This window comes from Thermobia domestica, chromosome 5 (assembly GCF_964235325.1).
Source record: "Thermobia domestica chromosome 5, izTheDome1.hap1.1, whole genome shotgun sequence".
In the NCBI taxonomy this organism is placed as follows: Eukaryota; Metazoa; Arthropoda; class Insecta; order Zygentoma; family Lepismatidae; genus Thermobia; species Thermobia domestica.
Window position 1 is genome coordinate 223,312,879 of NC_137458.1, and position 23,468 is coordinate 223,336,346.

The 23,468-nt window shown below is 33.9% G+C and overlaps 1 protein-coding gene across 1 annotated transcript in view; it reads right to left on the reverse strand.

Annotated features, from left to right (window-relative positions):
• Positions 1 to 2,428: 2,428 nt before the first annotated feature.
• LOC145685406 (mite allergen Der f 3-like) overlaps positions 2,429 to 23,468 on the reverse strand; it is an 80,736-nt gene continuing 59,696 nt past the window's right edge. Inside the window, exons 4-7 of the mRNA XM_081757800.1 lie at positions 12,709 to 12,935; positions 7,286 to 7,500; positions 3,263 to 3,326; positions 2,429 to 2,680 (exon numbers count right to left, since the gene is read on the reverse strand). Coding sequence (XP_081613926.1) covers positions 2,553 to 2,680; positions 3,263 to 3,326; positions 7,286 to 7,500; positions 12,709 to 12,935 — 634 coding nt within the window. The 3' untranslated portion in view covers positions 2,429 to 2,552. The remainder of the gene's footprint in view (positions 2,681 to 3,262; positions 3,327 to 7,285; positions 7,501 to 12,708; positions 12,936 to 23,468) is intronic.

Consider the following 23,468-nt stretch of genomic DNA (forward strand, 5'->3'; position numbering starts at 1 on the left):
GGAACTTCCTGTAGAAAATGGAGTTATTACACTGGCCTTTTACCAGATATTATCAATTTAATAATTTAGTAAAAGCCTAAGAAGATTCTCAAGTATATCATATAAGCAAGGTTTATCACAAGTTCTTGTTGGGAAAAAGAAGCCCCTTAACCTTGATCATTCGAGTTGTGCATGAAATGTTAACCTTATTAAGCCTCTCTTGTTGATTGATTGGTTGGAATTATGAGTTATAAGCGAAAATTAGTGTTCAAAACTCCACTCATTGGTCGTTTATAAAATTTAAGTTTACCCACTAGGATCACGCACGAAGAAAACATGCAAGTTGCCCACTTCATTACTAAGGGAGATTTTTTCATTTCCTCCTATGTTGTATCGTGTGTGGGTGGGGGGAATGTGTGTGTGTTGTTACTATCTACAAACCTTTCTGGTCTGAGACAGGAATATATAGTTCTAGCATTCCTTCCAACTAAGATAGTATGAGAACACACTATTTGATATATTTTAACAACACCTCTGTCTTCTTCCACTACTCTGGCGAAATTTAAGAATACACCAATAATATAAGTACACAGAATAATGATCAGTACTGTGTTTTTTTATGTTATACAAGATTATGAGTAATAATAAAGTTTTAAGAAGAGTTATCCATGAATCACTTGTCTTTTAGTTCTAATCGTGTACTCGTAACTGAATTCAATTTCAATTTCAATTAAATATAGATAGATTTGTAACTGCTTGAAGTGGTGGGTCGAAACGAAATAATTACATACACGTCTTTTATAGGTCTGGTACTAAAATGGTATACATAACTTTTATTTACTATCTAACCTGTTGAAAGATTTAGGGAAGTGACTAATATGAATTCTAGTGATCATGCTTTGATTAAAGAAAACGTCGATATTAATAATATTATACCAATTATTACACACAACTGAATTGTAGTGCTTTCTTGATTTATTACATTATCTTTATTTAACATTACTTCAAATCAGCATAGTTTAGTTTTGAAACATCATAACAGATTCTTTATATATTGCTATAGGTTACTCTCTGACGTTTCCTTTACCTTCACATTGAAGATAATTCTTGTCTGAAGCACAGGTTAAGAACCAATTAAAATAATCCAAGAAAATCCTATATTGTTTGAACGTAAATACTGCTAACTCAGAAACATAAAAGGTGCCGTATGAGATTCTGCTACAGAAACTGTTATCTACTGTTTCAGCAATTAAAATAATTTTAAAGGTATGTTGGGAAGGTACGAAAGGATTGTATTATAGTTTCTGATTGGATAAATACTTTTGGTAGGCTTTCTAATTTCATGGAATTTGAAATCAGAATTGCCATGCTTCTAAGAAACGAAAATCTACAAATATTATCAAGAGTTAGGTTTGTAGTTAGCTTTGAATAATAATTGTCTCAATTTAAACATTATTAATTAGATTAAGATTTTACTAAAAGTTTTCTTTATAGCGTTTAAGAATTTATATCTTCTCTTTGACACCACAAGTTGTTACTAGGCTATCATTAAGTAAAATCGTTATTATTAGATTTCAAAAGGTTTCAAGCTTCAAATAAAAATTACTTTCATATTCCCTAGGAGGTAATGTATTGTTCAAACAATTATTCCATTGACTAAATTTTACTATTTACAAGTTCTCAAACAAAAATTGCAAGATGATGGTCCATAGAGTTGAGAAACATGCAAACAACATTGTGGAGTTGAAAAGTATGTTAAGTGAAAATCTAACGTTTCTAGGTATCTAATTAAATGTTAACAACATATACACAGCTGTAATAAGATAAAGTAAATTCTTATCTCTACCAAGATCTCTCAAATTACGTTTGCTAAACAGTTAATACATTTCTGCACTCGATTACTGTCATTCATTAAACAGGAACACAAAGTGTTTTCAACAATTCTATACTACCAGTAAACCATTTCCCTTCCTTCTCCGAATTTACCATATATAAATCCGAGAAAAATTTATATGTATGTATGTATGTATCAATTACAGTACACAACTTACGAAATTAAGATCCAAACTAATGTGTTATTTATATTAATGTGTCGTTGTGTTATTTTATATTATTCTTTTATTTATTAAAATATTATAAAATATAGACTAAAATTAACTACGTTCATTGGAATTCTGTCACAATTGATATCGTATCTCTATTACGTTGATAACCCTATTAGTGTCCATGAACATCCATGATTTAGACTGTCATATTTTGTTTTTTATTACACTTGGTATACATATCTGCTATAGTAAAATATTATACCGTACTGTTCTAGTATTTATAACATACAGTAAGTGTTTTGTGATGCATTTTAATTTATTTATGTAAAAGTAAGAAACTACAATATAAATTATACAAGGTACTAAATTTGTTCTTTACATTAGCCTTTGAACAAAATCTGATTATTATTTTAATATTTTGATACAAATAAAAAGTTCAAATCTATAAGAACTAAGTTGTCGTTATCAAACAATGAAGTGAAGAATGTTAGACTAGATATTATCCTAATTTACTCCTGTATTAACCTATCACAATCTGCACGTATTTGTGTGCTTTCCTCCCAATGTCTCTAATATCCAGTCTACATAATTTTCCACTTTCGTATATAAGGATGGTTGATTTTCCATATCGCAATAATGAATCGACGCCACTATACCTGCAATAAATGAGACATCTTTTGAAGAAGATAATAATAAAAATGTATACATTAATAAAAATTGTCTTACAAAGGCATAAACTGAATTCACGTTAGGATTCCCATGTAACGATGATATATATATATATATATATATATATATATATATAGATAGATAGATAGATAGATAGATAGATAGATAGATAGATAGATAGATAGATAGATAGATAGATAGATAGTCTCAGTATTATATTACTATTATTATATTTAATTCTTTAATTAAAGTTACTATCGATTTTGATATTGTTAAGAGCTCAAACTTATATAACAGGTATCAGAATTTCGGCAAGAAGGCTTTCAAGTGAATTACTGATGGAAATCTGAACGACACATTTTTAAAAGCTAAAAATTAATAAATGTAAGTCTATTTGTTCTTCACTCTTTACTTAATCACACATTAGTTGCATTTCCAGTAATATCAGTCATATGATCCTGCACAAAATGATTCATTTAATCTGTAAAAATATGTCAGAAAATAAAAATATATATTCTTCCATTACTAATTATCATGGTAAAGTAGTAATAGTGCTGCAATATTCTTACCAATTATGTGAAATTGATTAGGTATGTCTCCAAGTTTCTTAACTAATGGTGCACCACTGTCAATCTGAAAAAAAAATAATCACGTCACAAACTTAAAATTTCTACATTATTCCATAGCTCGTTAATTGCACTATAAAACAATTTCCTTTTAATGAAAGCTTCAAGCCATTATCAATTTAATCAGGCATATTAAGATTGTAATAAGACAAATACAATAGTATTTTAATAATTGTGCAATTGCGTGTATAAATTATTACGATTGTTTCCAAAACACTTTTTTGCTCGTGTACAATTTAGTTATTCCCTCGCTTTAAAAAATATCAAACAAAAACATAACATCATAAAATATGATAATAGGCAGACGTTGTTCATATTTTTGAGAGGCACACAAGCTTTAGACATTTTTTAATAACTTCATCATACACAGTAATTCTATCAGTAGCAGAGAAGCAAAAATTGTATCTTGTCCGATACGAGTGCACAAAACAATAGTTCAAGTGAATAGGAAAGCATTTTCCTAATTACATTAATGTTAACTGTATACATTTCTCCAACCATTATTTCTGGTGTGACAGTGTAGTAGTTATTGAATTACGGTCAGTAATCATCAGGATATGCTGTTCCAGATATATGGGAGCCAAGCATCTGAGTAATCCATTACTGAAAATGGTCATATTCAATTTTATCATTTCCATGAGTAATAATAGTAGTAGCAGAGTCTTAGAAGAATAACGTAAAAAAATCGGCTCCATACAAATTAAACTAGCTGAAAACAAAATTTGAACACAGGACATAGTTTATAAATCAATTCTCTAACAAATTATTTTGACGTTTTTTATTAAATTTGAAAGATAGGTCAAAGGCTACTGACTTGGTAACTGTTTCCATTACTTATTTGAATTATACATTTTTATTAATTACTAGTGTTTCTAACTACTTATTTACAATTTTGCAAAAAAAAAATAATGAACTCTGTTAGTTTAACGTTCCACGATGATGCTATTTATGCTAACGGAGTCAATAATTAGGGCAAGTGAATGATATTAGAAATATTGATAGAATGATAATGTTTTACGTCCCACAGTTGTGCCGGTTAGACAAAAGTAGACGGTAATGATGAGTGAATTGGTGGAACGAAGAAAGTGGGAGGAAACGGGAGAACCCCGAGAAAACCCACCAGCACGGTTGTGGGAATAAACATGTGCACCATGAGAAAGCCCATGGACACAATATTATCAACTACAAACTTAATTGACGCGGATCAAAGCTGAAGCCCGAAACACCGCAGGTAAGTATCCTACTTCTGAGCCACCGTTCCGTCTTTACAATTTTGATTTACAATCTTTCACAGAGTAGTACGAGATTCAGAGAGAATGACTACCCTATTAATGATGTTTATTTACTTTATATTAATCGATATCTTTTTATCTTTAAATTACCCATAATAGTTTTTTGACTTAACCCACCCAGTGATATACATATCGGTTCTAATACTGCTTGGAAACCAGTTTCTCTTAATATTTTTGAGATATTAGGTAGATAGATTTCCTTGTTTGCTCTAACATTTTTCTTACACCCTTGCACAATTCATAGAAACGGTTGATTAGATATGTAAACGTCCGGTTGCCATCCTTGTTTACAACTTTTTTCTTTCTATTCAAATATAAAATTGTCCAATTACTTTTACTTTAATCAGCAACGACGCATCTTTTCTTTATAAGCCGACAGCACTTATCTTGAAAAAAAGTGAGAGTGACAGATAGAACAGAGCTTGCTAATTCAAAAATTGTACAGATAAAATTGAACTTTATCATTTTGAGAAGATACGAAAGTCCATTTCTTTGTAAGCCATCATAGAAGCTTGAAACATTACTCAATCCTCTTCATTCTCTAGCCTTATCTAAAATAACAGACGTATACCATTGTTTCCTATTGCAAACGTTTTAAGAATGGACAACTCCGTAAAGATTATAAATGATTACATTATAATGCAGTGAAACCCTTTAATAAAATAGTTGAAGCCAGAAGTTTAGGAATTACGATTATGCTTCTCATTTAGTTTCCGTTTCTTAAATTTTGCCTCGCTATGAATAAGGAGTAGTGTAACATACTGTGTGACAGATAATAGAAACTGTAGTGCAAGAAAGATAGATTCAGTGGATAGTGTAGTGGATAGATTCAAGAGTGTCTGTTTCTTTATCATCTCTAAACTTCTTAAAACCTTTGAAAAGTATCTAGAGTAACTATAGTCCAGTCAACGTACGTAAAAAAGACCCTTAACCTTGAAAAAGTTGCAATAGAAATGAAACATGCGCCAAAACGATGCTGAGCACATTCTAAGAAAACCTGAAAAAGTTCTCACGAATATTCAGTCTGGAAGGTCGTTAAATCCAATATGGCCGCCGTTGGTGCTCATTTACGACAGATATAATAACAAACGGAGTAATTAAGTAACTTTGTAACAAAATTACAGGTTCAACATCCCTGATAAAAGTTGTTCACCATTATGTGTCCTTTTGAATGATGCATATAACATATCTCAAATATATAGAGTGTCTCAAAAGTCCTCTGATATGAGGTCTGCTATTATCAGAGTTACAACAAAATGTAAGAGGTAAACCGTCTCCAAGTATGATGTTTTCAATCTAAAGTGAAAAAGGAATATTTTAAATCGGATTAGCCGTTGGTGCTGTACACTCTTTATTTTCCCAACGTTAAATGAAAATGCAACGTTGCCATTTACCGGAAGATGGATAAATTTTGTAAGAGTATGATGAATGGGGGCATTTTTGAAATGAGGCTGGCCATCGACACGTTAGCGTAAAAGGCAGTAATTTCATTCACTTATATTGTGGGTCCCGGTAAATGTCAACGTTGCATTTTTTGTAACATTGGGAGGCATAAAGAGTGTATAACCCAAACGACTTGTCCGATTTAAGAAATTCTTTCAATTTAGATTGAAAACCTATTTGGAGACGATTTTCCCTCTTACATTTTGTTGTAACTCTGACAACAGTTTTACCCTATGTCAGGGGACTTATGAGACACCCTGTACTTTATTAATTATCTACACATAATAGGCCCTTCATGCTTCTTGTAACTGTAAATATAACTCTGTTTGTGGTTATTGGTTTCAAATTGTTGAATATTAAACTGTAACTGATGATTTTAATTGTATATATCTCAGAAGGAATGCCAAGGAATTCACAAAGCCAGTGAATTATGTGCAGCTGCACTTACAGCCAAACCTGGAAAAAGATCATCAAGAATACTGAAGGAAGTATGTGAATTTCAGTGAAGTCAAGAAGGATACACATTCTAGAATACCGTCCGACGAAGAGACATCTACAAGTATTCTGCGTTCAAATTCGCCAGCATTTAATTTTGCACTTAACTGTTTGTTTTGTGGTTAGCCTGATAGATATGATGGTAAGTGGAAGGATTACTGTCCTATTTCACTGAAAACTAATGCTTTTCAGGAAACAATAGAACGCAATGATGATTGTGTCTTGACTGTAAAATGTTGTATTGAATATGCCAGAGATTTGTTTGCGAAAGACGCAGTGTACCATAACACTTGCAGTGTAAATTTTAGAACATGGAAGGGGATTCCAGGAAAGATGGAGAACAGGTGTTTTAATTCTTCATTCGGTGCATAATGCATTCCATGTAATAGTAAATAACTTAAATTTGTGTAGGAAAATTGATGGGGCACATATCAATGGGAATATGCCGCCCTTATGCATGGTACAAAGGCCGAGATAGTGTAATTATATTTTCAATTACTATACCTTATTTGATACTCTCAAGTAATATACTAATATATTACTTATTCCAATGTTGTCCACACAATATTTACAATTTCAAAAAAAAAACTGTCTAATGTAATCTTAAGGTGAGATTTTCCTCTTGTCAATTGATATTGTAGTCATTATCAGTTATCGCTTACGTACCTTGCTTGTTGCAATTACACTTTATAACTATTTACAATATTATAATTATTATTCTAATTGTGTCTTTTACCTTGCAGCTTTCTTCATTTGAGTACACTGTAGCACACATCATATTGCCCGTTATTTGATTTGGTCTCCACATGGAACTAAACTTACAGTCAAAATTGCTCATAATGGGTACTTCAATTTGATAGAGTTCAGTTGAGGCGCTCGTTGTTCCTTCTACCAGATCACTTCCATAGGACCATCCTACTACAGTAGCATTTTCTCCTACATACGTAGAGGCTGTGGATAAATTGTGTGATTTTAAAAACTAACTTTTAAAAATTACTTTCCTGTTTGATTATGTACAATCAGAAATAGGTAAGAATAGCATTACTAGCTGCAATCAAACTTGTTATTTTCTATTGAATAAATTATGTCTATCTTTTAAGTACATATAAGCTTAGTGTTAATGCACTGGAATAAGTTTTCTAACATCACAACTTGTTTCACGTTTTATCACAATTTCTCTTCCACGAATTATTTTTGGAAGAAAACTAATCAGTTCATTTTTTTCTCGTTCTGACTGACTCGCAGTAAAACACTAACCGTACAGTCTTAGATAATAATGCGAGAAAATATAACATCCCTGAAGACATAAAGACATACGTGACTAAGGGAATAGACTTACTGGGAGAGCGGTGGACAAAATTATGTTTATGGATGTTATCGGAATTCTTCCGTGTCGTTCCGCATTCTCATTTAATTAATTCTTCCTAGTAAAATAGCTCAGCTGTGTTGAACAACCTTCTTGTTTAACCTACAAGGTATGATCGTAGAACATATTAAGGTGATCTAAATGAAATTATTGCTTTGATGACTTGTGAGCATCTTAACTCCCTCAGTAACACAATACATTAACGATGCATTTGGCAAATGAGTGCACCATTCGACATTTGTGTCACAAATTTTGTTCCGATGTCAGTAACTAACTAACTCTATGGCTTATGAAATCCAAAAGTTCAATGCCATATTAACAAAAGCATTTTATTGACCTCTGTCCTTAGCCAATTGCATCCAGTTTCTATTTTGTATTCCTATTTCTGCGGGATCCGTCGTAATATTGTCGTTCCACCTGCACCTAGGTTTTCCTAATGATTGTTTTCTGATTGGATTTCCAGTTAAAACTTTTAAAGCGTTCCCACTTTATTCCGTTATGGATGAGTGACCTGCCGACTTCAGCTTCCTGGACTTGATGACCCTAACAACGTTTGGCAAACGATAAAAAATTATGCACTTTCTCGTTATGAAGTTTCCGAGATGCTTTAATCTCGTTCTCCTCTAGTATTGGACTCAGGATCTTATCGTGAACCTTGAGCAACATACTGTTCGGATAGGCTTCTCAAGAATACTATAGAAGTGGATATTCGGAGAAATGTTTTTGCCATTATAGTAGAGTTAGGTTTTCATCACACCAGAGTCGCTTGGCAGGTCCGTCCAATCGGTAAAGTGAGAGTTGGACTCGTTGGTTCCACATGAGATAACAATGTCCAGCAAGAATTGCCACCTGAAGTGTGAGGTTATCTGAGTGCAAGGAATACAAAGAAATCCTAAATCGAATTGTTCTTTTAGATGATAATGATTCTCCTCCGACAACTGTAAACTATCAGGACATTGGACGGATCTTGATCAAAATGCAGAATAGTTTCCTAATTCCCTAGAACATATTGCTGGTATAATGATCCATGGTAGAATTGATACATTGTGTCTTTCTCCGTCGCGGCGAAACTAACACTCTGAATCGTTACAATGCACAACTCCATTAATTTCGTCACAAACATCAAGAAATGCTCAAAAGACATACTCTCCTTACGTTACGCGACAATCACACGTCCCATTGACTTCTCACAAGTAATCCTTACGTTTGGGTGAATCGAGTTGCTGACTAAGACACACATAAGAAAGTAGTACTAAATGTGGTCAGTATTTCAGTGAAGTTGTAGGTGCGAATCTACAGGGGTTTAGGAGATACAGCTATCAGAACATCACATGGAAGTACAGAATAGTCTTCATACAGTTGGAGGTGAAACCTCTGTAAGACCTCCTGTAACGGCAAAAGCTGAATAACCAATATATGGGTGCACATTAGAACTAGGGGGAAGTCATATAGTAAGGGTATACCTGACGGCGGCCATCTTGAAATCCGCCATTTTGAATTAAGATTAAGTTTTTAAAATAGGAATAGGGTCATTTGATACATGATTTAAGGCACAAATTTAATCAGAAGAACAATGGTGACGTTAATTTTGATTTACGCGCAATTGGTAAAAAGTTACAGGGAAATTAAATATTGTTGCAGCATATGTATTAGTCCTTTACCCCACCTTGTAAATTTTGTGTTAATGATAATAATTAAATAAAAATCAGGTGGATAAATATTAGGTCTATGGTAAGAGTTGCCTTGATGTTGGCCATGTTCAAACCCGCCATTTTGAATCAGACAAAAGTTTTAAACAAAACGCATAACAGTGACACCTTATTAGTAGCAAATTTTACCATAAATCCAACGGTATAACCATTTTTGCTTTATCATTAACCAGCACAAAGTTAAATGGGAATAGATAATGCGATAGATGACTTCGGGCTAGAAGTTAATCAGAAATACAATGGTGGCGTTACAATGTTAGTTTTTTGATGCTGTACTCGCACGCCATTTCGTTGCTTTTCTTGTATCCTATTCACATCTATTGCTCGCTCGCTATTTAAAACTTTTGTCTGATTCAAAATGGCGGATTTGAACAGGGCCGCCATGAAGGCAACTCTTACCATAGACCTAATATTTATTCACCTGATTTTTATTTAATTATTATCATTAACACAAAATTTACAAGGTGGGGTAAAGGACTAATACATATGCTGCAACAATATTTAATTTCGCTGTAACTTTTTACCAATTGCGTGTAAATCAAAATTAACGTCACCATTGTTCTTCTGATTAAATTTGCGCCTTAAATCATGTATCACATGACAATATTCCTATTTTAAAAACTTAACCTTAATTCAAAATAGCGGATTTCAAGATGGCCATCGTCAGGTATACCCTTACTATATGACTTCCCCCTAGTCCTAATATGTAGCTATATATTTGTTATTCACCTTTTGTCGTTACAGGAGGTCTTACAGAGCTTTCACCTCCAACTGTATGGAGACTATTCTGTACTTCCATGTGATGTTCTGATAGCTGTATCTCCTAAACCCCTGGAGCTTCGCACCTACAACTTCACTGAAATACTGACCACATTTGGTACTACTTTCTCATATGTGTCTCAGTCAGCAACTCGATTCACCCAAACGTAAGGTTTACTTGTCAGATTCTTCATAAATTGCAGTATGAAACCATCAACGTATTCTCTTTAACTATCTCCAACCGACTATCACATGTTTAGGCATCTCGATCATTTCATGGGAAGGAAGATTTTCCCCGATCATCGAGCAGTAAAACATATGATTGAGGGCTTCATCGTACACAGACTCCAAACTTCTGTATTCAAGATATTCAATCATTGGATGAACAACGGGCATTTTTTTTTGTACTTTTTAAGGCGATGACTATTTCGCTTCCCTATATATTTTACTTTTCATATTTTGTCCTTTGTCGCATTTCATTCACACCAACCTAACAGAATTAAAGATTCCATTTCATTAGCAGGTCTTTGTGAATAGTAATACACAAACCCATGTAATATACAAATCTCTGCTTCCTCTGAAATTTTTCATCAATAACTGATAACTACGGTAGTCTTAGCCATATATATTTTTACATCTCCACTGTATTTCGTGCTTGTTTCTAATCTTTTAATAAATTTACTGTGTTAGGAAACAATTCTTAACGAATTTGAAACTAGCAAATAACTTAAGAAATGTATTATTTCTATTGCATAGGTATCTTTAACACTAATTAAGTGTTCAAAATAAACTTTATAATCAGGTAATTTCTGACCGTATTTATGTGTGTAAGTATCGAATTATTATAGAGTAAGATATCTTCTTCCGCATGTCCATAAACGTGATTATGTTGAACAACTGCATATTTGTTCGAGTTAGTGGTGAGACAATCGTTGTTTCTACATCGTTCTACGAGCTACATTTGTATAGTGTGCAAAACAGTGTAAACGACCCTCTTATATGTTCTATTATCACGGGTGTAGAAATGAGGTGCGAGGCAAATACAGGGCTGACCACTTGAACAATAACCTACTCTCTACCCAATTTTTGCTGTGCTATTATGAGTTCATTAATCGTCTTTCATGATGCATCAAATAAAAAATGTTTATAAACAGAAAGTGAAAGAGAAATATTTTTAAAAATAAACCACGTTAACTTGTTAATATATTTAAAACACCTGAAATTAATTCTTCATTTTGTACTCACATTTGCCTAACTGGATATATCCATTTGTGAAGTTATTATTATACTATTGAATAGCAGTCTCTGGGTTTAATCTTATTTTAAATTGATTTTTATAAATGTAAAGCTATATTAACACAAAGCCAAAGAAATGAAGTTCCATAAATTTTTGTTTCTTTATGAGTAGTTTATTGGCACGTCTCCCACAACCTTTGATTGTAAGTTCACACGCTATCAAGCTCTATGTTTAAATAAAGTAGCATATTAAATATATAATCATAATAACAATAATATGTGTGAGCGTGATATTTACGAGGTAAGTCTAAAAGAATATACATTTCGTTTTTCAGTTTATTCACATAAAAGTAAGGGTTCTCGATATGATTTATGTACATAGTCACCTCCTGTGCCTAAGCACTTCATTAACTAGCCCATAAACTTGCATAGCGATCCCATTACAAATCTAAACCTGTGGACCAAAATGTGCTAAATAATCGACAGTAGCCTGCCTACTCGCAAGAACCATCTCTCAAGTTTTTAATCTTTTTGTCCATGGTAGAAAATGATGGGCGTCCTGCTCAGTCTTCGTGCATTGTAGTCGTCTGTCTACAATGAAATTTCTCGATCCACGAAAAACACTCACGTGATAAAGTTGTGTCCCCGTGTTGTGATAAAATTCACTATAAATTTCAGAACCTATTCTAATCTCCAGCTAAAAAAAAAATCCATCACTGCAATGGGATGCTCCTCTTTGGTGCAAACTGCAATGGGAACGGATAGGATCACAATGCACGAAAGCCAAATGACACTAACAGGATTACCACAGCCGTATCATATCTAAGCATGAATCGTGAAAACAGTCTTACGACCTTGGGGATTATTATGATGGAAGTGAAGATATTTGATTCACCCTCGTATTTAAGTATTGCAAGTAAAATTATTCTTTCATATTCAACAAAAAGACTTTTTGTCTCCTTTTAACATGTACAGTATAAATAGAGACCATTCTGAATAGTTCATCCCATCCCCATACAAAAGCTGGTAGACTATACCACTATTACATATTTTAATTTGCCAAGAAGCTTAAGAAATAGTCCTACTCACTCTGGTTGACGAGGCAAACTGGTACAATCTCGTCTTCTTTGAAAGTAAATGGTGGGTCAACTTCAAGTAGTGCAATGTCACTATCAAAAGTTGTTACATCAAATTTCGTATGCCTATAAATTGCAACCACTTTTCTTATGGCTTGTGGCTTTGGGATATCCGTATCAGGATTCACTAAACATTCAAGTTCCTTATCAAAAGGTTGGCCATACCTTTCAGATTTTTTTCTGTAAGAGAAAAATGTTTTAACTACATAAATAAATTCTATTTATTATTCACGAACATGTACCTCTGAACTTGCCTATATTCATGCAAAATATTATATATGCAAGTTGGAAAACAAACAGACGATATTGTTGAAGTTATAGCTCTTTTAAAGATAGGAGAAGTAATTTTATCGAACTAATCTAAAACTATCTGTATTAAATTTTATTTACCTTACTCAAATTCATTAAATATGTCGCACATATTACATTTTCCACAATTTCCAACAAAAACAGCTGGTTCTATATAAATTTTCCCTATGTATTTGTGTTGCTCTTAAGTTAAAATTTCTTCAGAAAGCACCGCCCTGGAAAGCTCTTTTTGAACAAAATTTGCTAGTAATACTCCAAATCAACGAATTAGTGGCTAGATATGAGACTTCCAAATTATGCTATGCATAAGTAAAGGATATCTTATAAAATGGCTATGTCTGTTTGCTCGTTTGTTTGTCTGTCGATAGGTATCAGAGTGAGCATAATAAGAGGCAGCAAATTAAGTTTTCTTTACATGATTTCAATCATTCAAGAATATCTTCCCTGTGCATTTTTATCTTTTTCCTACAACCAAAAGCAGTAGAAATGTAGCACTTCTGGTTTTAACATGAATCTTCAGAGAACAGGTACGGTCAGATAAAGCGAAAAGTAACTTTTGATATGGGTTCAGAGTCTCAAGAATAAGTTTTATACCAAAAGTATAGTAATATACGAGTGTCCATTTCAGTACTGATACACGTAGTAAAAAGGATAATATATAGCATAAAGTAATTTTTGGTATGAATTCAGTATCGTAAGAATAGATTGGGGATTTCTAATCTTGTTTCTCTATTCTAACAGGAATTGCTACAAATCTACTATCCCTTTTGGATCAAATACTGATTTCCATAGAGTGAAAAAACGGTTATTGGAGGCGATAAACGTTCTGATAAAATTCAGGGTTCAAATGCGGATTTCATCTCAGATTTTCATTATCCTACTAAAACTGAAAGTAATACCAATAAGCTGTTTCTGATACATATTCATCGTCCGAATACAATCTCTAACTTTATTCATTCTTTTATTGTAAAGAGAACTGGTAGATGTACTACTTTCAGTTTTAATATTGAATGCGCAATTCAAACTAAAGCCACTTCTTTAGTTCTAATTTTGAATTTCCTGTCTTAATGTTCTTCATTTTTAACTTGAAAAAGGCTACGAGTAAAAAGATAATGAAAGCAATGGCAAGAGTACAATTCACAATACCGATGACATCTGATTAAATTCCGTGACAGGCCGCCCAACTATACGACCAGAACTAATCGCTGTATCTTAGAACCTTCGGAGCTCACGGACAACACAACGATTACAACTTAATATTAAATCCATCTCGGGATTTAAAGATAACCTTTTAGCTAAAACTATTGTGACTTCGTTAAATAAAGTATTTTGGGCTTCGAGCTGCACAGGCCAAGGAAAAGGCATATTTAATAACATAAAAGTAGTTATAGATTGATAGGAGAGAAATAAATTGTCTTCTTATCGGAACTTTAGTTATCAAATATTCTTACATTAACAAACGAAGTTGTGGTTTTGAAAGAACGAATGAGATAATGGAAACAAATCCGATTACTGAATTATATTAACTACAGTAATATTTTTGAAATTTCAAATAATCCTATTGGTTTCGGCTGTCTATTTTAAATGTTATATTTAGATAATTTATCTTTTAGGAAGTATTTTGCGCAAAACTTGTGAGTCGTATGCATACATACATGTTCATAAGAAAATGGTTAATCATGTCTGAATCCTCAAACCATCTAAACCCTCCACTTCAACTGCTAACAAGATTAAATGAAGAATATAAACGTTATGTACTCTAAATATGTCAGTTATTTACTATGTACAGTAGATCCTAAAACCTACTTTATATTATTTTACTACTTTTAAGTAACTCTGCAGATATTTAGCCTTTTTATGTTTACATTTATTTTGGAACTTAGAGATCCAGTTTAATTCTAATAAATGCTTTTGGGTCAAATCAATGCCACTACTTTTCTTTCTTGCTGTATCATAAAATAAGTACAATTACAATTATTTGAGTATAAACAATAGATTTTAATGAAACCATAGTAATATAATTACTTTGTGAATAAGTCACTAAATGTAAACGAAAATCCATTATGAGTAGTATAAGGAAATATTTTCTTTATGGTAATTTGTTTTCTTGGCATGTAGTGCACTATATCAACTATGACTTTTAATTTTTAAACATTTAACATTTTCTCGACGTTATGAACTAAGGAACTTCTGGAACAACTAATCAATTTAAAGATGTCTAGAACATCAAAAGAATGCTAAACATTGGTTTTTATATTGTAGGACAACTCCTCGCACAAAATTATGGTTAAAAGGTTAAAGGATAATATTGAACAATATTAGTATCAATGAAAAATGGAACATCAGTACATGAAATCCCAGTGATGACTAGCGACTATCATAGGTGTCATTTTCTAAAGTTACAAATTAGGAATAAATTGTGGAAAATAAAAATTTGTTACGCTCAAAGTAATTGGAATTGTGTTATCCCGTAATAAAATGACTTTCAGGCAACTTTCATTTTTCTAGTTTCCACGCGATGATTTAAGTATTCAATTAGGTGAATTCCGATACAGAAATAAATAACTTCTTCAGTATTTTTACTACGTTTCTTGTTCAAAAGTTCAATATTTTATCAAAAATATTGATGAAAATTTGTTTAATTATGAATCTAAATTAGTATAAGACTTTCTGATACGAACAGAACAGTATGGGTGATCATTATATCATAGATGATATCTTAATAAATAATTGTTTGTCATAGTTCGACTCAAAACAATGGTTCATATAATGTCAAAAAAAGTTAGTAATGTATCTTTCATACTCGTAATTATATGTTGAAGTAACTAGTATAAAATATACCGAATAAGAAATCTGATAATTAATTAGAGCACTAAACACTTACTAAAGACCGTAGCACATTGTGAGTTAACTTAAATCCAGTCTGTATTGCATTAGGTATGCCAAAATACACTCATAAAGATCAATGGACGTAATTTACCCGAACTCCAGAATTTAAAAACCATGTTATTTAGAAATATATTTACAGTATTTTTTGCATGCTTCTATTAGTGAGCAAAATTACCATGCGTGTAACTTGTACCCTATTTGAATAATTTACTACAAAAAATATTCACTCATCGGATAGATCGGCATGTGAGTCGTCCAGTCCCCAAACGGCTCTTGTACATTAACAGCAAATTCCAGAAAACTTAGAAAAAAATGTAGGATCTGTATGTTTTGTAGAACTGGAAATACTTCAGTGTGTTCATATGAAAAACTTGAACATTAGGGTATATCGAATTTTTTCGAAATCCGGTTACGGATAGTACGGATTTTTGGCCAAATGGCTTCAAGGAAACATAAAAATCTCAGCTGGAATCCGACAAGTACTACACCTGCGGAGTAGACCCCAAATATTTGAAAAATCAGCACAAAAGTCACTTTTGACTGATTTAAAAAAAATATTTATTGTAGATATATTGAATTTCTATCATATTTTCTTCATTAGTACTCGTTTTAAATACGATTCAAGATTTAGTGACAGATTTATTTTTTTCCTTTTCTTTATTTTTGTGAAAAATGAAAAGAAGTCACAGTTAGAGAAATGAGACAAACACTAAACATTAGAAAATTCTGGTGATACAACTAAGTTTGACAGACAATTCCACATTCTTTAGTCATTGCAATTTCATGTATCTTATGAAATCTTATGTTACTGATTTGTTCCGTAATACTTATGTAAGTCAAGTGTTCCTTATACCTTTATCTTCCTCAATCCCTACACGTGCCTACCTTGGATATTTTCCGCATTTACTACTGTCATCTTCCATCTTTGGATGTTGTGTAACGTTCTTGAACCCGGAAAGGAAAGAGAGTGTAAGTGAGAGCAAAAAAGACAGAATCTCATGCGGAGAGGACTTTCATTGCGCTGGAGACCGCACTGTTGAATGAGACCATATGTTACGAGTATTAGAAACTAATACGACATTTCTGAGAGCTTCTTCTGAAACTGGGACAATATCCGAGATCCAATATCCAATTTCGACACCAGACTGACACAGAAGCCGAGACATCGAGATGGTCCGTCAACGCCCAGAAGCAGAGGTACGGTGCACAAATCCGAAATCCTATACACTCTGATATTTTCCCCCTTTTTCTTCCACAAACCAATACTCTATATTTTCTACTCTTCTAAATAGTTATTTTTTTATTTCAACTTTCACCGTCAAGCCGTATAGATTACAACGCTCGTCGTCATCCCAGATGCCTCAAAAATCTACCTACGAGATAGAATTACCATGTTTATAAAATTCGCTCCTTTTCTTTCTTCAAACAACTCCTACCGAGTGTAAGTGTTAGATTATATTTCTTATATTTTTTGGTGGTTTAAGTAATTTGAATAGCGTTGGAAAAGATAAAACAAATCTATATTGGCTATTTCTGTGCATCACGAGCATAAAAACCTACGCAATAATTCGTAAAAAGTACTGATTTTCGAGTGTGAACTACAATTACGTTTTAATATAAAATCATTGAAACCCTTGAATAACTAAGGAAACACTTTAACTGACCCGTAAGAGCAGTAATACTATAAATAATTTGCTCGCAATGTGTTATGCTTGTGCTTATCACACTAGGTGCCGCCCACCTATCGCCGAGCACCGCTTATCTTCGAATCACTCAGCGGAAAGGACAGCAGTCTCACCAGTCGGCAATAATCAACCAGCCGCGTCGAACTTGATTGTTGCTGCTCGAGTTATTTATTAGTGTTGCAGGGGACCATTTATTTATATAACTGTTTTTCGGGGTCTGTCCTCCGTGGTCCTACCATTGAGTATGTTCCAAATACCTGGACTTACATGGGTAAGGCGTTGAAGAACATCTCTTAAAACGGATTACAAACTTATCTTTAAAATTGCCTGCTGGTCTCAATAATGAAATGCGTATTAGACACCGAGAGGCTCGGACGTCTCGTCTTGAAAACCTTACGGACGATCACACGGTCACTCAGACCACAACGCACACAAACATTGTTCATACACACAACAAAAACACACTGGATTAAACGACACTATGCTTATTTATTAAAATACTCCTTAAAGAAAAAATAACAGGTTAGAAAAATAATTACAATACTCAACACTGCATAGTATAATTAGTTTCTTTAATAAAATCACACTTTACATTCTCATTATACTCTATCTCTTCGTCATTTTATATATTAGGATTGAAGATTAAGATGATGATTCCACTAGATATACTTTTCTCACATCACTAATACACTTGGGGGATTAGCACTGGGGGAAAAGTAGACGGAATAACACCACGAAGTAATATATTTGCTGCTTCAAACAATCCTCAAATGTTGGCGTGAATCCTCAGTAAAAATAGGAAGTCTCCAAGATGGAATGATAATGTTGGAGGACGCGCTTATAACTTTGACGCACAAGGTATGTGAACCTGGGACTTACTGATTTGGGCTAGCAGTAAGAAAACGTCCCTCACCGGCTAATAGATTGTGCCCCTTAGCACAATATCATACTGGATTCCCGACGCGACGGGCGTGGTTACTGCTTACAATTACGGAGTAAGTCTGCCCGAACTCGGAGGTTCGAGATACGGGCTGCATTGATCCACTGATCCATGTTGGCTGTTCATTCTTAGAAGCACTCAGCTTAAACCACCTGTATGTACAAGAAAATAGAACATTGCTATAACTTGACTATTGGAACATTTAGATAACGAGCTGCTAAAGCGATGTGGCTGGTGCTATCCAGTCGTTTCTGCACCTGATGTGCTCTAGATCGCAGTATTTCCATAAATGACTGGAAATACACTGAATTCAATTCCAAATGACCATAGAACATAGTTTTACCATGTTAATAATTCAGGAACAAACACTGAGAAGCTTCGTCGCTCGCTGAAATGTTCTCACCACAAAATAACGTTTATATCTATAAATAACGTGGGAAGAAAACAGTTTCCATCGAAGAAAGAACTTATTGGCGTCGCAGAATATAGTATAAATCGAAAAAAATATTATGTCTTTCCAAAATATACAGAGCGTCCACCAAAAATATTTCTATAACCTGGTGTCGGTTATATTATTATATTTTCGTGTGAAGTCCTGTGTGTAGAAGTCAAAACAGTGTTTTAGTTATGCTAACAAGGTGACAGTTACGCTATAGTTATTGCATCGACAATTTTGTTACGGTATGACGTTAGGAATAATAATATTGGCACACCTAACGGATTTGGCCGAACACACCTACCTACAGTCAAATATGTGTTTAGACAACACCTATGAGAGCGAGAAGATAAACTGAGAAATTCGCTATCTTCGAAGGAGCCTGCAAGAAAAGATTTATCTTCTATCGTCACCAGTAAGATATGAAATTCGGGAATATATCTCAGTAAGCGGTGAAGAAATTCTTATTGTCAGACAGATTGTTGTAATGGTATTGAAGTACCATGAACTCCGCGACTAGCAAAAGCCAGCGAAGACCGGTTTCCGAATATGTACACCGTGAATTGCTGATTTTCAAGAGTTTGCCAAGAATACCTACGTGCCTGCAATTGCAAAAAGATGACGAAAATTGCAGTGTGAGAGCTCCCTTTTTTTCTAGATGAAAGAAATACGAGAAAAATGGTTATACGAAAATCTAGTTATCAGGAAGTCAAACGACATATCAGGAGGACGGATCAAGAACAATCAGCTCAAAGGGATGATCCAGAAGAAGTGGAGTACGAAGTAAGAACGATGGAAGACAAGGACTCTAATTCAGATGAGGAGTACCTGCCACTAAAAGCATCGTCGGAACCTGCAGTTCAGTAGAAGATTTTGCAACTACCCACCTTTGTACTACGTTATGCAAGACTAAGACATAGACATCAACTAGACACGCGCTGTTTGTAACCTCTTTCCTCCTAGAAAACTTCGGAATGATCACCTTAGAAAATACAGAAAATGTGATTAATGCCAGCAAAATTCTGATAGAAAAAGGTTTGGCAAGAAGCATTTTATTTGACACTGATAATGTTCTGAAATAAAAAAGAGTAAGAACTTAGGAAGGAAGAAAAAAGTGTTAGACGTGTTGTGAAGAAAAAAAAGATGAACATGTAGCGTTAGCTGAAGACCCTGGAGCAGAGTATACGGAGCATGCCACTACAAAGTCAGGATCGGGAGACTGCATTTAAAAAGCACTGCTCAACTATTGCTACGGAAAGGATATTGATCTCACAAATCTCAGTGCTATTGGCGAGGATGGTCCTCCACTAAACGATGGTCTCAAGATTGATACTATATCCCTTTGTGAAAAATCTTTGAACAGGCCTCTCCAGGGGTTATTTGCATGTTCAGCACCAACGACCTTTCACTTCAACATTTATTGCTATCCGTCGACGGAATGAGTACAGGAACAAATACCTATCGGGTTCAATGGGAAAATTGCTAGAAAACTGTAAAACTGAAGCCATCACATAATTGCTAGAAGGACCACATCATCTATAAAGTTGGTTAGGTCTCCCTGCTGTAAAAAGTTACGTAAAACATTATTAACTCCGCCATGAAGAGAAGTGCCTTGTTTAGCCACCCAGAGAATTTGCTCGTTTCAACTATTTCAAATCCCGATATTGCCAAATGGCAATTAAGTTGGAAAAGAATACTCAAAGCTAGAACAATATTGTGTCAAACGAATGCCATTAGAGAATTTTCTGTTCCACTGGAAACTATATTTGACGTTCCATTCTGTGTAAAACTGTAAATTAATGGAGGCACCACTGACAAAGAATATAAGTATTAAATTGTGCCTGAGAATATTAGAAGTTCTGCCTTTGCAAATGAGGACATAAAGAACTTTCCTTGTCACACAAAAAAAGTGTTGAACCAATGATCAAACCTGTCACTGAGGCTGTCTGTGGATCTCAAGAACAGCACAAATTCGTCTTAGCTAATCTGAATTCACGGAAGTAAATACCGAAGTTTGACATCTAGTCCTACTAAATGACTGATAAGTAACTTAGTCAAAAAAAACGTACTCGACCTGCAGCCACCTCCACGTGTTGAGATCTGTATTATTTCCAAAACTTGTTCTTAGCAATTGGAAGAAAACGAAGAACAGCAGAGTTCTTTTCAGCCGCATACTGAAATCCTTCTTTTTTAAGCGATAAAGCAATTAAACGCTCATGTTTCGTAGAAAATTTAGTGCCTTTTCGCGAAATACTCTGTAGGTTTTATTGCTTGTGGTACACAAATATAGTCGTAAGAAACGTGTTTTATGTATTTATTTCTCCTTTCCAATGCTATTTCAAAGACTTAAACCACCGGAAAATATAAGGAAGATACTTTTTAGATAATCAATTAAGGAGTGAATTTTTGCTTAATTTTATAATATTGTACGATTTATTGATGCCATTTGGGCAAAACGTTGCACTACCCGTAACCGGGATTCGAAAAAAAACAATACATCCTATTGAAAATACTCAAATGTTTCCAGTTGTGCAAAACGAATTCATCCTACAGTTTTTCTTGGTTTTCTGGGATTTGATATAAATGATCAAGAGCCGTCTTGGAATTGGGCGATTCATGTGATGTAATTATTAGTGATCTTGGAGTGTGGAATGAGAAAGATGGTATAATGACAAAATCTTGCTACCGAATTATTGCTGCTCAAGACTTCGAAGAAACAAGATTTTTCGCCCGGATAAATCTCGTGAGTTCACTATAACAATTTTTTTACTGTTAAATGTTCAATATGAATTTTCAAGATGGACGAGTTATTCGCCCTTCACTCTCAAAATATTTTGAAGCTATGTAGTGCGGTTGAATAACAATTATCTAAGAAAATGTGCGCTATATTGCATTAAATTAAATTGTTCATGAAACTTATCATTGCACATTCATTGAATTTGAGTGTGGTATTTCATCCTTTGTTCTTCACATATGCCGAGCCATTAAGAAGAGACACAGAAATCCGGAAATTATATACGTAAAAGACTATGTAAAAGACGATTAATTTTGAGAACTTTAACGGAACATTTTCTTAATCGGATTATTTAAGTAAAGAACTTCTAGATTTCTGTAAACGTTCTCCATGTTATTCTTTTATCTTTGAATGATTTCAACTGGACACAATGGGATGATATGAAAGACCTAAATAAAATATACGCTGCATTGTATCAAAATAGAATACTCGAAATTTGCGTGGATATTCCATTCTGTATATTTGTAAACTTTCAATATGGTTTTTAACTTCGCAATAGCTACTTCATTCCTGACCGATTCACGTCACAAGCAACGAGCTTGATTCCCAAGGTTGGAAGAATGTACATATCAAAATTTTAATAGACACATCGTAATTATGAAACCATGTTGTTGTTTTCTTTTAGTTGCAATTTCAGTCTGATCCCCTGATATACTGTAAACCAAGAATACCCATCCCTCGGTACATGACGTGCCCCCAAAATTCAAGTAATATGTCACTTCTAAATACCAGCACCTGCTTACAGAAAGTACTCAAAATCACTCAGTGTATCTTACTGGCAACACCCTGCCCTAAAACCTGCCATACCAATCTATTTAAATCGAATTGTTCTTATATTTTTAATACACTGGACGTCATAAATTAACCAACAAATAAATACTCAGGTATATAAGGAAAATAAACGCATGCTTGTGAACAAACTGTTACTCAAATTAATGAATAATCTATATAACGCCATACAGCAAGGAAAACTACCAAATGAAAGTTCATTTGTGGGAAAAAATGATGCTGGATATAGGTGGCTCTAAAATACCGAAACCGTAAAAGGATAGTTTTCTGGTACTAATGAGGGATATGATCACCACGCATAGCAATACAGGATTCACAACGTCATCTCATGCTGGTAATAAGTGTTTTTACCAGCTCATTTGGTATTTGGGTAAATTGTCGATGAAGGGCCCGTTGAAGAACTTGGAGAGTTGTGCGGCGAGTACAAGATTTGCAATGAATCTTCCTAGAGCATCCCGCATCTGTTCGATAGGGTTAAGGTCCGAGGAACTATGGCCACCCCATTCGTTCAATATGGTGTTCCTTTAAGAATTGATCGATCAGTTGTGGTCTATGGGGACGAGTATTATCTTCCTGTTGAATGATTACCTGACCTTTAGGACATGCGAAGGGTACAGCGTGACGATCCAAAACATCATCCATATAGCGCTGAGCTGTCATTCTGCCATGCGTACGTCCTCTAAGCAAGATGCCACCCCACAGATGCACATTTGCACCACCATATCTATCCCTTTCAAGAATAATGGATGAATGGTAAAGGGTTCCTGGTTCTTGCAGACCAATCTGAGTCGTGAATCACTATCCAGAGAAAATTAAACTCATCAGTAAAAACTGATTGTCATAGTTCCTGGGTCCAATTCACATGCGCTAT